The sequence below is a fragment of the Paramormyrops kingsleyae genome, chromosome 19 (genome assembly GCF_048594095.1).
Source record: "Paramormyrops kingsleyae isolate MSU_618 chromosome 19, PKINGS_0.4, whole genome shotgun sequence".
Lineage (NCBI taxonomy): Eukaryota > Metazoa > Chordata > Actinopteri > Osteoglossiformes > Mormyridae > Paramormyrops > Paramormyrops kingsleyae.
This window is the reverse complement of record NC_132815.1, coordinates 12,479,771-12,492,031: the sequence shown is the minus strand read 5'-3', so window position 1 is coordinate 12,492,031 and position 12,261 is coordinate 12,479,771. Positions and strand designations below refer to the sequence as shown.

Genomic DNA, 12,261 nt, shown 5'->3' with positions numbered 1-12,261 from the left:
CAGGGTTTCTCAGTTAGCTGGGTTAACTTAAAGTTTACCTGGGACTTGACTTGGCATCGGGGCTAAAATACTCGAGGCTATAGCCTGAGTGATCGGACCTAATGGCGCCCATGGCCCTCTACCTACCGGCCTATGATCAAAAGGTTGTACGTTTGAGTCTGGCTTCAGCAGTATGCTCACGTCTGTGGGCCCTTGAGCAACACCCTTAACCCCCAGCTCCATGGACGTTGCTGCAGGAGGCTGCCCTTCACTGCCAAGCTTGCTCTCACCTACATACACTGTTGCTAACTCTCACGCATCTGGCGTGACACTAACATTTTCAGACTTTCAAGCTCACACAAGAAATCTTATGCCAAATCTATATTATTCCATTATAAACCTAAAATTACCTGCATCAAAACCGCTGAGGTAGTTTGCAAACCCCTACAGACTGTTTCCAAGGTATTAAAACTGTTGCATACATGTAAATTCGAGTGCATGTGTGTGCAGACTTGTCTCGAATTGAAAATCTCACATCAGTCAGCTGACCTACGTTGGCAACACTGTACCAGTGTGTCATGAGGAACAAGATGGGGTAAGTGAAAAGATCATTTCAAAGCAACAAAGTGTCATTATTATTAAACTTTTATTTGACAACCATTACTTCCATCTTAAGTTAACCCAGCCAACTGAAAAATCCTGCTTAATTACAACATTTACTCGTGGACAGAAACATACATTCTGACAGCTACACATAAATTTTTACATTTTAATTATCAGGTATTAGAAACTGACACTGGATCAGTATAATCATCATCACAGTTGTACGGAAGAGGATTAGGGCCACCATGAAAATATTATTTGAATTCTGACTTTAATCTCAGAATTCTGACTTTAATTTCAGAATTCTGACTTTTTTCTCAGAATTCTGACTTTAATCTCAGAATTCTGACTTTTTTCTCAGAATTCTGACTTTAATCTCAGAATTCTGACTTTAATCTCAGTAAAGTAAAGTAAGAATTCTGAGATTAAAGTCAGAATTCTGAGATTAAAGTCAGAATTCTGAGAAAAAAGTCAGAATTCTGACTTTAATCTCAGAATTCTGACTTTAATGTCAGAATTCTGACTTTTTTTTCTAAACTCAGAATTCTGAGATTAAAGTCAGAATTCTGAGAAAAAAAAGTCAGAATTCTGAGATTAAAGTCAGAATTCTGAGATTAAAGTCAGAATTCTGAGAAAAAAGTCAGAATTCTGAGATTAAAGTCAGAATTCTGAGATTAAAGTCAGAATTCTGAGATTAAAGTCAGAATTCAAATAATATTTTCATGGTGGCCCTAATCCTCTTCCGTACAGTTGTGTGTTTCACTGATAATGAATCAGTTTTTTGGAGCAGGAAGTGACCAGTGCAGCTGCTTCTGCCGGTTTGTAGTTTCTTTAAGTTTTTGGACCAATGAAATTGGTCTTACGCCAATCACAACTTCGGAGTGCAAGAAATCTGGAATTTGATTGGTCAAATTAAAAACTAGCGAAGTTACTGAATGGCGCTGCTGTGTTCATTTAGCGGTCGCCATTGTAAGGCTCTGTGTAAAACGTGTTCTGTCGGCATATAATCGGTTGTAAGAAGGGCTTTAGCGCGTTCGTCCGCGCTGAAATTCTGCTGTGATCACGTACAGGTTTAAACTAGTGATAAGTTTATTACAAGTGGTCCTCACGGACGACTAGAACGGCAGTCTTGCTTGCTAGCTAACGGTCAGCCTGAATTTAAATACGGAGCGTCGCCCGGACAACCGTGATGATTGACAGGGCTAGTTGGCGAGCGGAGAGTTTAATTTCGTAAACTTTTTTTTTAATCTGTGCGCGAGCACGGTCAGGTGACCTGGACATAGCCAACGAGGGAAAGGCAGCCTCCGTCAAACTTCCTGGAAGTGCGTTTTAACTCAATTTAGCTGCTTGCTTGCCTGGTTGGCCGTCAGCTCGTCCATCGGGCCATACGCTCGGTTTGACTGACAGTCACACTTCTCCGTGGGAAACCTGGATCCGGCCGGCGTCAGGACCGAAGAAGATACAAAAATAATAGACCCCGGACCTCGTTGAAGGTTTTCCCTGTAAGGTAATGATTTGCTCCGTGTGGCTTCAGTCGAGTCCTACGGCAGAAAAGACCACTTCAGCTGCGGACAAGGGCTGCCCAGCCCAGGCCCCCCACATCTATCGGTGTAATGCGATGGGGCTGGTTTATAATAGGATGAAGTAAAATCTGTAGGGAGTGTCGGAGTTGCTCCGCGCCGAGGTGTTGATAGCGGTACCCACCGTAAGTAACAAGTTGCTTATGGTGAGCTACGGTGCCGATGCTAATGCGTTAGCTAAGCTAGCCGAGTGAGTGTGATGACGGGGGGTAGACCGACTGCAGGTTGGCGGCGCCGAGTGGCCGGTCGCGCTAAACTGTGAACGCAACTCTGTACGGAAAACTGTGTCCATTGTAATAACTGAAGGTAACAAAGTTGTGTTCATAATATAGGTCACATCAAACGAGTTGGTAGACAGACTTGGCTGCGTAACTTAAAAGGAAAAGTTAAGTTTTGACGCTGGAGCTCTATGTCCAAGGCGTTTAACATTTTTCACCCATTTGTTCACATGTATGCTGGATCACTTCAGAAGGACTTTGCTTAAGGTTACTGCGACTGCGGCAAGATCCCTTCCGACTGCTAGAAAAAGGATTTATAATGGTACCCGACAGTGGGTCGACAAAGGGCAGGAAATTGTTGCAGTAATCTTGTATTACATTTTGTAGCAGTAGTCGTCCCAGCAAAGAGCTGTAAAAAGCTGTGGTTAAAAGTAAATGTATCCATTTTGGGGTGCGTTATTTAAGCTGAAAATAAGTGAAATGAAACATACAGATGAGATTGCTTAAGTTGTGTGTCTGGTTTATTTGTAAACTCATAATCCCCCCCCACCCCCCTTCACACGCACACATGCAGGCGCAGTGATATACATGTAGAATTCGGTTCGTTAAATGGATGCATGGTGCTTTCCTTTCCCATTTTTGCTGGCTCCAGGTCTCCAGTACGGACGGCTTTTCGTGTGACTCTGGGAGGATAGTCCAGACCGGGAGAGATGTCGCAGGGAGACGGGAAGCCGACTCCGGGCCTGGACGGCAAGCCTGACTCCACAGCATCCGCTCAGGGAGTCTCTGTGTCTCCTCCCGTCTCTGCCGTGGCTTCTGGGCCCCCTGCTGCTGCGACTGAGGATGAGGAAGAGGAGAGTGAAGACGAGTCTGAGATCCTGGAGGAGAGCCCATGCGGCCGCTGGCAGAAACGCAGAGAGGAGGTGCTATTTCATTGTTCTTCCTGGTTAATTTGATCTAGGTTATTTAGTAAGGGTCAGTAGAGCTGTGCTAAACTTCTTACTTAGTGCTGCAGCTGACTAGTATGAGGAACCAGTTAGTTGTTAGGGGTCTTGTGTTGCTAAGTGGGTTAAGTAGCGGTGCTTGTCATTGGAAGGTTGCTGGTTAGAATCCCAGAGTTCTCCCTAAATTTGCAATTGTGGCACATTGTTCATAGCCTCAGTTTTGTATTGGTTCCACAGAATTATGCTCAACAAGTAAGTGTCGTTTCCGCTGCTGGTAAAATGCAGTCTACACAGCTTTTGGTTCACTGAAGCGTGTCCACCTCCAGGTGCACCAGCGCAACGTGCCTGGGATCGACAATGCCTACCTGGCCATGGACACGGAGGAGGGCGTGGAGGTGGTGTGGAATGAGGTCATGTTCTCTGAGAGGAAGAACTTCAAACTGCAGGAGGTGGGGCATACAGCACGCACATGGGCCTGTCACTGCTCACTGTGGCGTTTAGAGGCAGTCTAGCACTCTCACAAAGCTCTCTGCCTTCTAAACTTGTACCGAGGGCATTCGGTTTGTTTACTTATTGTCAAGACAAGGCCTCTGCGGTCTGAATGGCATGCTCTAAAAATAAAACTGTCTTCTGCTTCATCTAAATTTGCTTGGAATGCTCGAACAAGGGACAGTCTTAGTTTGGTGTGGCGCTTAGTGCAGTCTTTCTCAAACCAATCCTCGGGGGCGACCCGACAGTCTACACTTTTGGTCTGTTCCAGTTCTCTGAGTTTTGGGGGAGAGCAAAAACGTGCACCGTTTCGGGGTCCCCAAGGACTGGTTTGAGGAAAAACTGCCTTAGAGGACATCAGGAGCCTTGTGTTGGTTTATCAAGGCAGACAGACGACTTTTGTCAGGTTTTGTATAATAAACAGTCTTTGGTCTGTACAGGTAGAATGGTGTAATTCAGGGAGGGGCAGGGGGTGGAACAGTGCCACAGTCTTAGGGATTCGTTTACACAGCAGGAAGAAGGAAGTCCAGTTTGAAGATAACAAAGAATTAAAAACAACAGTTTAGTCAGGAGTCTGCTTTGGCGTGGCTGTCGACTTGTGTAGAAGGTTCTGGGTTTTGTTAAGGACTCCATATCTCTGAGCTGTAAGTAGCAGAACCTGGGTGTCTCCACATAGTGTTTTTCCCTCACGGAAACGCTCCCCACAAAGTGCTAAGCATCTGATGCTTCTAAGCCCAGCCTCAACTCTACATGGTACCCCAGTTAACAACATTTACAAGCAGGTTGATGCTTTCCTGAAGGGATGCCTTTACCTTCTGTGAATTTTGTGAACAGAGCTTTAAACTGCCATGCTGCTTTAGGGAGCTATTTAAACCAGGGTCAGTTGCTTGAAGCAAGTTATAAACGGCATTGCTGTTGTATTTTTAATGTGGTGACATTAAGGTCCTAAGCATACTTTCTTTTTTTTCTTACGGCAATGAATGTGTGTAAACTCCCAAAATTTTAGCCGGTCTGGTTTGGTGGTGTGTGTGTGTGTGAGAGGAGGGGGGGTTGAAAATGCACCTTGCTTCGAGGTGTTTTTGCAGTATAGCACTCTGACCGGTTTCAGTAGGTTACCCTCTGGGTTCCAGTGTTGGACAATATAATTTCTGCGAGTCATAGTTAGTGTTTAACTCCTGTCACTCAAACTTCAAAGGTGTTTTTCCCCAGTAATTCCTGAGCTTTAGTTCAAACCTGATGATTCGAGCTTGTCTCAAAATGCCATTTCAAGCAAAAATGGAGCTACTCAAGAAGTTGTTCTGCCGTATGTGTAGTTGGCATGTCGCAGCACCATCTGCTCAGCACAAGTTAAGGCTAAGTCGGTCTTTGTCCCAAAAGGCAGTTAGCGACCTGCAAGGCTGTTCATGAGCACGTGCTGCGACGTTGCCAGCAGTGAACCTTACCCCGAGTCGTCTGTGGCACAGGCGTGCTTCCTGTGACCTGCATGAAGAGCTTACTTTCAGAATTTGCTGGTGAACTCGCTGTTGGCCTCATTTAATGGGGAAGCACCTTCTGGCAGATTAGTTTAGGAAACAAAATGGCTCATTCTTTTCATGGAGACTAAGACTTCTGTAATTAGTGCGAAGAGGGGGGGACGCCGATTATGCTTAAGCAGGAAGTGAAGGCTATTAGCACAAGCCTGGAGGATGATGCAGGTTTTACAAAATGCTGAGGCGTTTTAAAAAGCCCAGCGGATGCATGCTGTGTACAGTACCTGTAGTGATGCTGACTGCCTTCAAGTTTGCTTTTGCTGCATGCAATTTTAGCATAAATTATTAAATACCCAGTAACACAAGAACCATTCAGTCAGCCAACAAACTGTCATACAGCTAATGGAGACTTTCTGCAAATATGGTCATGTATGGCAAGTGCTATCAAGGTTTAGCATCAGTCAAGATTTTAATCTCTGAAATCTGAAATGTTGAATGCCTTTATCTTATGCTGATACTTTAAAAAGAGAAGATGTTTCATTGTTTACTTTTTGTGCACAATGCAATAAGATAATGTTTGGGGAAAAAGATGAACTAAATGCACATGGTAAGCTTCACTTTCTCTGAACAGGAAAAGGTTAAAGCGGTGTTTGACAACCTTATCCAGCTGGAGCATCTTAATATAGTGAAGTTTCATAAATACTGGGCAGACACAAAGGAGAACAGGGCTCGGGTAAGTAGTCAATGAGAGTAATTTTATTTTAAGCAGTTGGTCTTTTTTTTTTAAGAAAACAATATTTTATGTCTATACATTTCCCTGCTTAGGTGATTTTCATCACAGAATACATGTCTTCCGGAAGCTTGAAGCAGTTTCTCAAGAAGACTAAGAAAAACCACAAAACCATGAATGAAAAGGTATTCTGACTGTGGCTTAAGTGTCTTCCTGTAGTCTTGAATGACGGGGTGGTGTGTAATTCAGGGTTGGGGCTGTATGACCATATCTGAAAGGTCATGGCTTCATGTTCCTTGGCCGTCAACAATGTGTCACCATTGGGCTCTTGAGCAAGACCCTTTGTCCCAATTACTTCGGCAATTGGCTGACCCTGCTTGCTGATTGTCAGCTCTGTTGCTTTGGACAGAAGACCCTGACATATAAATACGCGTATTATCAATTAGGACATAGATCTCCACCCTTCTGCTTTACAGCATTTCTTTTGAGGCTTCACATTTTGTCTAGTAATGGCATCTTGCACAGAGCTTTCACTGCGTTTCTGCACTGTGCTCTTTTCAGGCCTGGAAGCGATGGTGCACTCAGATCCTGTCTGCTCTCAGGTCAGTCCTGCTCACTGCAGACACACTGGCGTCAGTGTCGTCCGTCTGAGGACCTTTTAATGTCAACAGAGTGAAGCGAGGGGAACATGACTTGCATGGTGGTTACTCCTCCCCCTCCTGCCCTGGCATTCTGTTTATTAAAGAGTATAAAGATCCAGGTGACCGCAGCTGGGGGTTAATTTTAGATTTACTCTGTACAATGTGTGCTATTGTCACATTCAGATATAGACCTTGTTTTGCCCTGCTTGATGTGGAATGGTTTGGCGTAAATAAATAGTTTCTGTTCATCATTAAAGCTGCCCTGGCGTGCCAAGAATATTAATGTTTATCAAGATGATGATGATGACCCAGACCTTTATCTTTTGGTCTTAGTTACCTCCACTCATGTGACCCACCGATCATACACGGTAACCTTACCTGTGACACCATCTTCATCCAACACAACGGGCTGATCAAGATCGGATCAGGTGAGTTTTCCTGCAAGCCGGACGTGGGATGAGAGTAGCAGATCGGAGTCCTCACTGCACGCCAACAGCGGCTCCTCTCTGCCACTGGCTTTTCATCTTCTGCGCACCCCTTTGCAGTGGCACCAGACACAATCAACAATCATGTGAAAACCTGCCGCGAAGAGCAGAAGAACTTGCACTTTTTTGCACCTGAATATGGAGGTACACTTAATTTTGAAAAAAATTCAAGATAAACTGAATGTCAAAATACATTGAAATTTGTCCTTCAGCTCAGATTATTTCCCCCTCTCTAGCTGTAGCTGATGTGACTACAGCAGTTGATATTTATTCCTTTGGAATGTGCGCGTTAGAGGTGAGAAGTGATACCATTTAACACTAATCTACGTTGGGTAATATCTGGTCAGTTGTAGTTTAATAGAAATAATGTAATCTGTGATCACAATGGAAAATTTCTCTAAGCTAACATTAAGTATCAATAGATCTGTTGTTCTTTATAAAGGGATTGGTGTTAAAAATGGAAAAACCCTGGTGGAGCTATCAAGCAGATGTGTGCTAGCAGGACAGATGGAGTTCTGAGTCTGACATTGGGTCTTGTTGTGCAGATGGCTGTGCTTGAGATCCAGAGCAATGGAGACTCATCTTATGTATCACAAGAAGCTATTAATAGTGCTATTCAGTCCCTGGAGGACCCTTTGCAACGGGTGAGCTTTGCTTTCTCTGCTAAAATCAAGGTGGTAAAGGGACAGCTAATCAGTGCTGGGCATTTCAGGTCCGGATGCTATAAATCCAGACCAAGATCTTGTTTCTACCAGCCAGATGAACACTCTGTGGCTCTTTGTGCTCAACTGGTTCGTAATGTACCTTGTCCGGTAATTTTGTGTGATTTTATTTCTGGCAGGGTGTTCAAAGAAGTGTTTGTTTACTTCTATTTTAAATGCCAGGTTCATTACTTTTTGAGGTACTTGTGGGTTTGACTTGTCAAGGTATGACTGTTTCGGTAGTGCTCTTGGGGGTGTGCGTGTGATGCCTTTGTGTTCGTGTTGCAGGAGTTTATTCAGAAGTGTTTAGAAGCAGACCCCCTGAAAAGGCCCACAGCCAAGGATCTGCTGTTCCACCAGGCCCTCTTTGAGGTGCCCCAGCTGAAGCTGCTGGCCGCCCATTGCATCGTCAGTCACCAACGTGAGTGAGCTGGTAGCCCAGATACCAATACAGTCATGCTGACTCAACCTATATTCCCACAATATCTGGCCACGTCTCCCATTAAATGTCTTCTGCCCTTTGCCGTCTCTGTTGTAGATATGATCCCTGAAAATGCTTTGGAGGAGATTACCAAGAACATGGACCCGAACCAGGTCATAGTTGAGTGCAAGGAGGGGGTGCAGCTGAAGTAAGCATCGCACTCATTTCTACAAATCGGGTTTCTAAATGTTTTTAGAGTACTTTGGATTGCTGTAATTTTTGTAATGGACTCTGTTGTTTTTAGAGAATCTTTAATTAGAGGCGTGTGTTTTGTCCCATGCTGGATATCCAAAGATTATCTACAGAGCTTAAACTTGCATAGCCTGGTTCTTATCAGTGCCCCATTGCTTTTGAATGTGCTTGTTTATGCATTGATCTGCTGTCCTCAGGCTTTCACAGTTTCCTGCTCTAGAGCTGGATAAGTTCTTAGAAGATGTGAGGTGAGTACTCAGTGTATTCGGCGTCCAGTAAGCTTTGTGGTATAGCCACTAGATGGCAGCAGACAATCGACTCCTGAATCGCCACATTCTCATCTATTTCCTACAGAAATGGGATCTACCCCCTGACGGCATTTGGGATGCCCTGCTCTCAGCAGCCTCAGCAGGAAGCCGTAAAGTCTCCCATCATACCCCCCTCGGTGAAGACCCCCACCCCAGAGCCTGCAGAGCTAGAGACCAGGAAGGTGAGAGCTAAGGGGATCAAGTCTAAACTGAACATGCGAATGGGGATAATTAACTGTCTGCCCTGTAGTCAGCATTTGGTCTTTGTCAGTGTTTCTAGAGCTCTCTGATAAATGGCAATTGACTTTAACATAGGGTTAGCAACATTTTGCGAGGTATCTAAACTTAAATTGGAATGTGTAACTGTACAAACTCTTTCATAGGTACTTCAAATGCAGTGCAATATTGAAACAGTAGAGGAAGGAGCCAAGCATCATGTAAGTTTCTACATGTAGTTCTATACCAGTTGATCCAGATCATGATCTGCTGTCAGATGGCTTCTGTTACACTAGATCTGAAGCTTATTTTTTTATTGTTCATTACTGACTCCTTCCTGCATGGAAAGTCTCCTTCATTTGGGAAATTCTGGTCTTGACTTTGCCCTGCTTGCCTTTTGCAGCTTACATTATTACTGAAACTGGAGGACAAGTTGAATAGACACCTCAGCTGTGATTTATTACCAAGTAGGTACATTTTTATATTTTCAAATTGTGAAAACCACTAAAGAAAAGGCCAAAGGTTTGTACACCAAAATCTTTTTATTTGAGGAACATAGGGGAATAGTTCCTTAAACATTACAAACCTGTCGCTTTGAAAGCACAAAAAACACTGAAGAGAATAGTTGAAAATATAAATGGACAAGTCTGAAATCCACATGCCGTGTTTCAGAAGGACTTTGTTAGCTATGTGCCAAAACATAAAATAGTTTGTGAATTTTTTGGCATGAAGAAAATGCGCACATGCATGCTCTGCCTGAAGGGTTGGCACCAGCCCATCCTGACCACGTCTTCTTAAATAGTTACGTAGGTTTATAACTTAACACCATAATCCTCGTGCACATGGTATGTTCAGGAAAAGCTGTTGCATACCTCTATGTAATTCAAGCCACAAATAACCGTAATGGTGCAAACTTCTATACCTCTAGAACAATTTCTAAACAAAAAATAAACAAGAACAAAAATAATTAACATTATAAAAATATAAAACTTTACATCCATTTAAAATAATTTTCCTATCAAAATAACATACAAATAAAATTATATAATGTTCCATAATGGCCTGCAGGCAAAATATGCCTCCTATGAAAAAATACATATTAGCCTACAAGACTGATCCGTAAATTTTACAGTTCAATATGGAATTGGCCAAATTATTGAAATGATCAGTTGGGGGGGGGGGGGGGGAAACATTATTTTTGCACACCTCTAATGCATGCGTATTGCCCTGCACATCTGTTTGTACTCTCTAAGCTTTGAGTTTGCTCGGGTAACAGTGTGATATCTCCCGTTTAGATGAGAACGTTCAGGAGCTGGCGGTGGAACTAGTTCAGCTGGGATTCATCAGTGAGGTAAGGACTCCTGGGTGACATTTGTGGTCCAAACAAGTCGGCACCACTGAGTTTAAAGTCAGGATGCCAGTGTTTGTTGCTGTCAATGTTGCTTTTCCTTTTGATGTATGTTCGTCACCTTGTTTGACAGGCATGATCATAAATAGCTTGGGTAGATTGTCATGTGATAGTTAACTTGGCTTTGATAATCCCAAATTGAGTATTTGAGTAGCACTTAAAATTTATATTTGTTTTTCAAATTTCTAAACACAATCCTTAAGGCTGCTTCAGAACTGTATTTTTTTCAATGCCCTACATCAGTGATTCTCAAGTCAGTCCTCGTGGATCTCCAGACGGTCCACGGTTCTGCTCCCTCCCAATTCCCTGGGAGCTGGTCTGTTTGGGGTCCCCGCGGACTGGTTTGAGAAACACTGTCCCACATTTCCTTGTGTCCTTTAAGATAAAACACATCCTGGAAACTTTGGAAAAAACTATCCATCCAGATGCTGTTACCTTGATTGTGATTGGACAGTATTACAGTTTCATGTTTAGCAGGGGAAGCTAATGCACAAACTGACCCAGTAACTGGTTGCCTGACGCTGTACTTCGAGATGATTGCCCTGCCTACAGGCATACTCCTGATATCATAGTAACTCTCATTTGTTCCACCAACTCTAGGGTGATCAGATGAAACTAGCCTCTGTTATGGAGGAAGCTTTCAACAAGTTCTACAACCGCAACGGTTGCCTGAACCCGGTCACTGTGTCGTCGTAGTGGAGCCACGCCGGATTGACCTGCCTGGCAACCGGACCCTCTGTATTCTGCCCCCGCGGCAGCAGTATCGGACCCCGTGTAGAGGATGATTGGACACTGTAGCATTGACCGCACTGGTGGATGGTGGGGGAGTGGCCGGTCCCAGCAGCTGCTGCAGTGTCAAGCATTCAGGATCACTTTCTACCCCCCCCCCACCCCCAGTGTAGATCACAGCTTTTGTTATAAGAAAGCCCAGCACTATTCTAAGTCAGTATTATCAGCCGTTTGCAAACGTTTTTGCCCTCCTGTGTGATGGTTCGCTGGCTGTAATTTGTGGAGTCGCCTGTGAGTCTCCAGGAGAGGAGAGGACCTCGCAGCCCTCAGACTGCAGTGTGTGAGCAGACCAGCTCCCAAGCTTACGTTCTTTCAGTTTACAGTGAGGTTTTCATCTTTGAGCATTGTGGAGTTTTTTTTTTTTTTTCTTTTCTTTGAATGGGTGAATAAATGAACAAAGGTTTACCAGGGTTCAGCTGTGTGCCTTATGATGCTGAGCCAAGATTGTGAAAGCAAGATGAGCACAGGCAGACTACAGAGGATCTTGGTGTTTTCCGGACTGTCTATTGCACATGGAATCCCCTGACGATGGAAGGGATAGCTCGGCAGGTGGGATAATTCTTGTGAATGTATGCTTCCAGTTGCTGAGTAACTAGCTTTGTATGTGGCAGTTTCTGGGGGGTGGGCCAAGGCCACTTGACTCCCCTCTCGCCTTGACATTTTGAAACAGTATACAGCAGAATGTGTGTCGGTTCTGTGATCTGTGTTATCAATTTGGCCATTGGTCTGCTTTTTGTCTATGTTCTTTATGGGACTGCATTTTAAACGGATTTATAGAACATTTGCAGTTTGGTATTGCATAAACACTTTGGTGCATTAAAAATAAACCTTACGATTTCGCCAAACCCTTATGTAGTTCTAATTTCTATAGATGGGGGATTTTTTTTTTTTTTACAGCTGTGTTCCCCTCTTTGTCGGTAAATCGCCACAGACCACAAGAACCAAAAGTGCTGAGACAGCTGGTAATATGGGATGTGGGTAAATGTAGGCCTGTAATACAAGCAGCATTTGTCAGTTCTGCTCCTGAA

At 43.9% G+C, this 12,261-nt stretch overlaps 1 protein-coding gene across 1 annotated transcript; it reads left to right on the top strand.

Annotated features, from left to right (window-relative positions):
* The first annotated feature begins 1,503 nt into the window (after positions 1–1,503).
* On the top strand, positions 1,504–12,078 carry LOC111841343 (nuclear receptor-binding protein-like). Its single transcript, XM_023807030.2, has 18 exons — positions 1,504–2,089; positions 3,033–3,303; positions 3,651–3,773; positions 5,914–6,015; positions 6,108–6,197; positions 6,574–6,614; positions 6,987–7,081; positions 7,199–7,282; positions 7,375–7,433; positions 7,684–7,782; positions 8,128–8,260; positions 8,378–8,468; positions 8,710–8,760; positions 8,867–9,002; positions 9,204–9,257; positions 9,440–9,503; positions 10,332–10,387; positions 11,045–12,078. Exons 2-18 carry the CDS (start codon positions 3,091–3,093, stop codon positions 11,138–11,140), a joined length of 1,587 nt encoding a protein of 528 aa, XP_023662798.1. The 5' UTR covers positions 1,504–2,089; positions 3,033–3,090; the 3' UTR covers positions 11,141–12,078.
* The last annotated feature ends 183 nt before the right edge of the window (positions 12,079–12,261 follow it).

Excerpts from the sequence above, each read along its gene's own strand:
- LOC111841343 (XM_023807030.2), top strand. The coding sequence starts at position 3,091 with ATGTCGCAGGGAGACGGGAAGCCGACTCCGGGCCTGGACGGCAAGCCT. Across the intron at positions 7,783-8,127 it reads TGGAGGACCCTTTGCAACGG|GAGTTTATTCAGAAGTGTTT; the intron begins GTGAGCTTTGCT and ends TTCGTGTTGCAG. Across the intron at positions 9,003-9,203 it reads CAGAGCTAGAGACCAGGAAG|GTACTTCAAATGCAGTGCAA; the intron begins GTGAGAGCTAAG and ends ACTCTTTCATAG.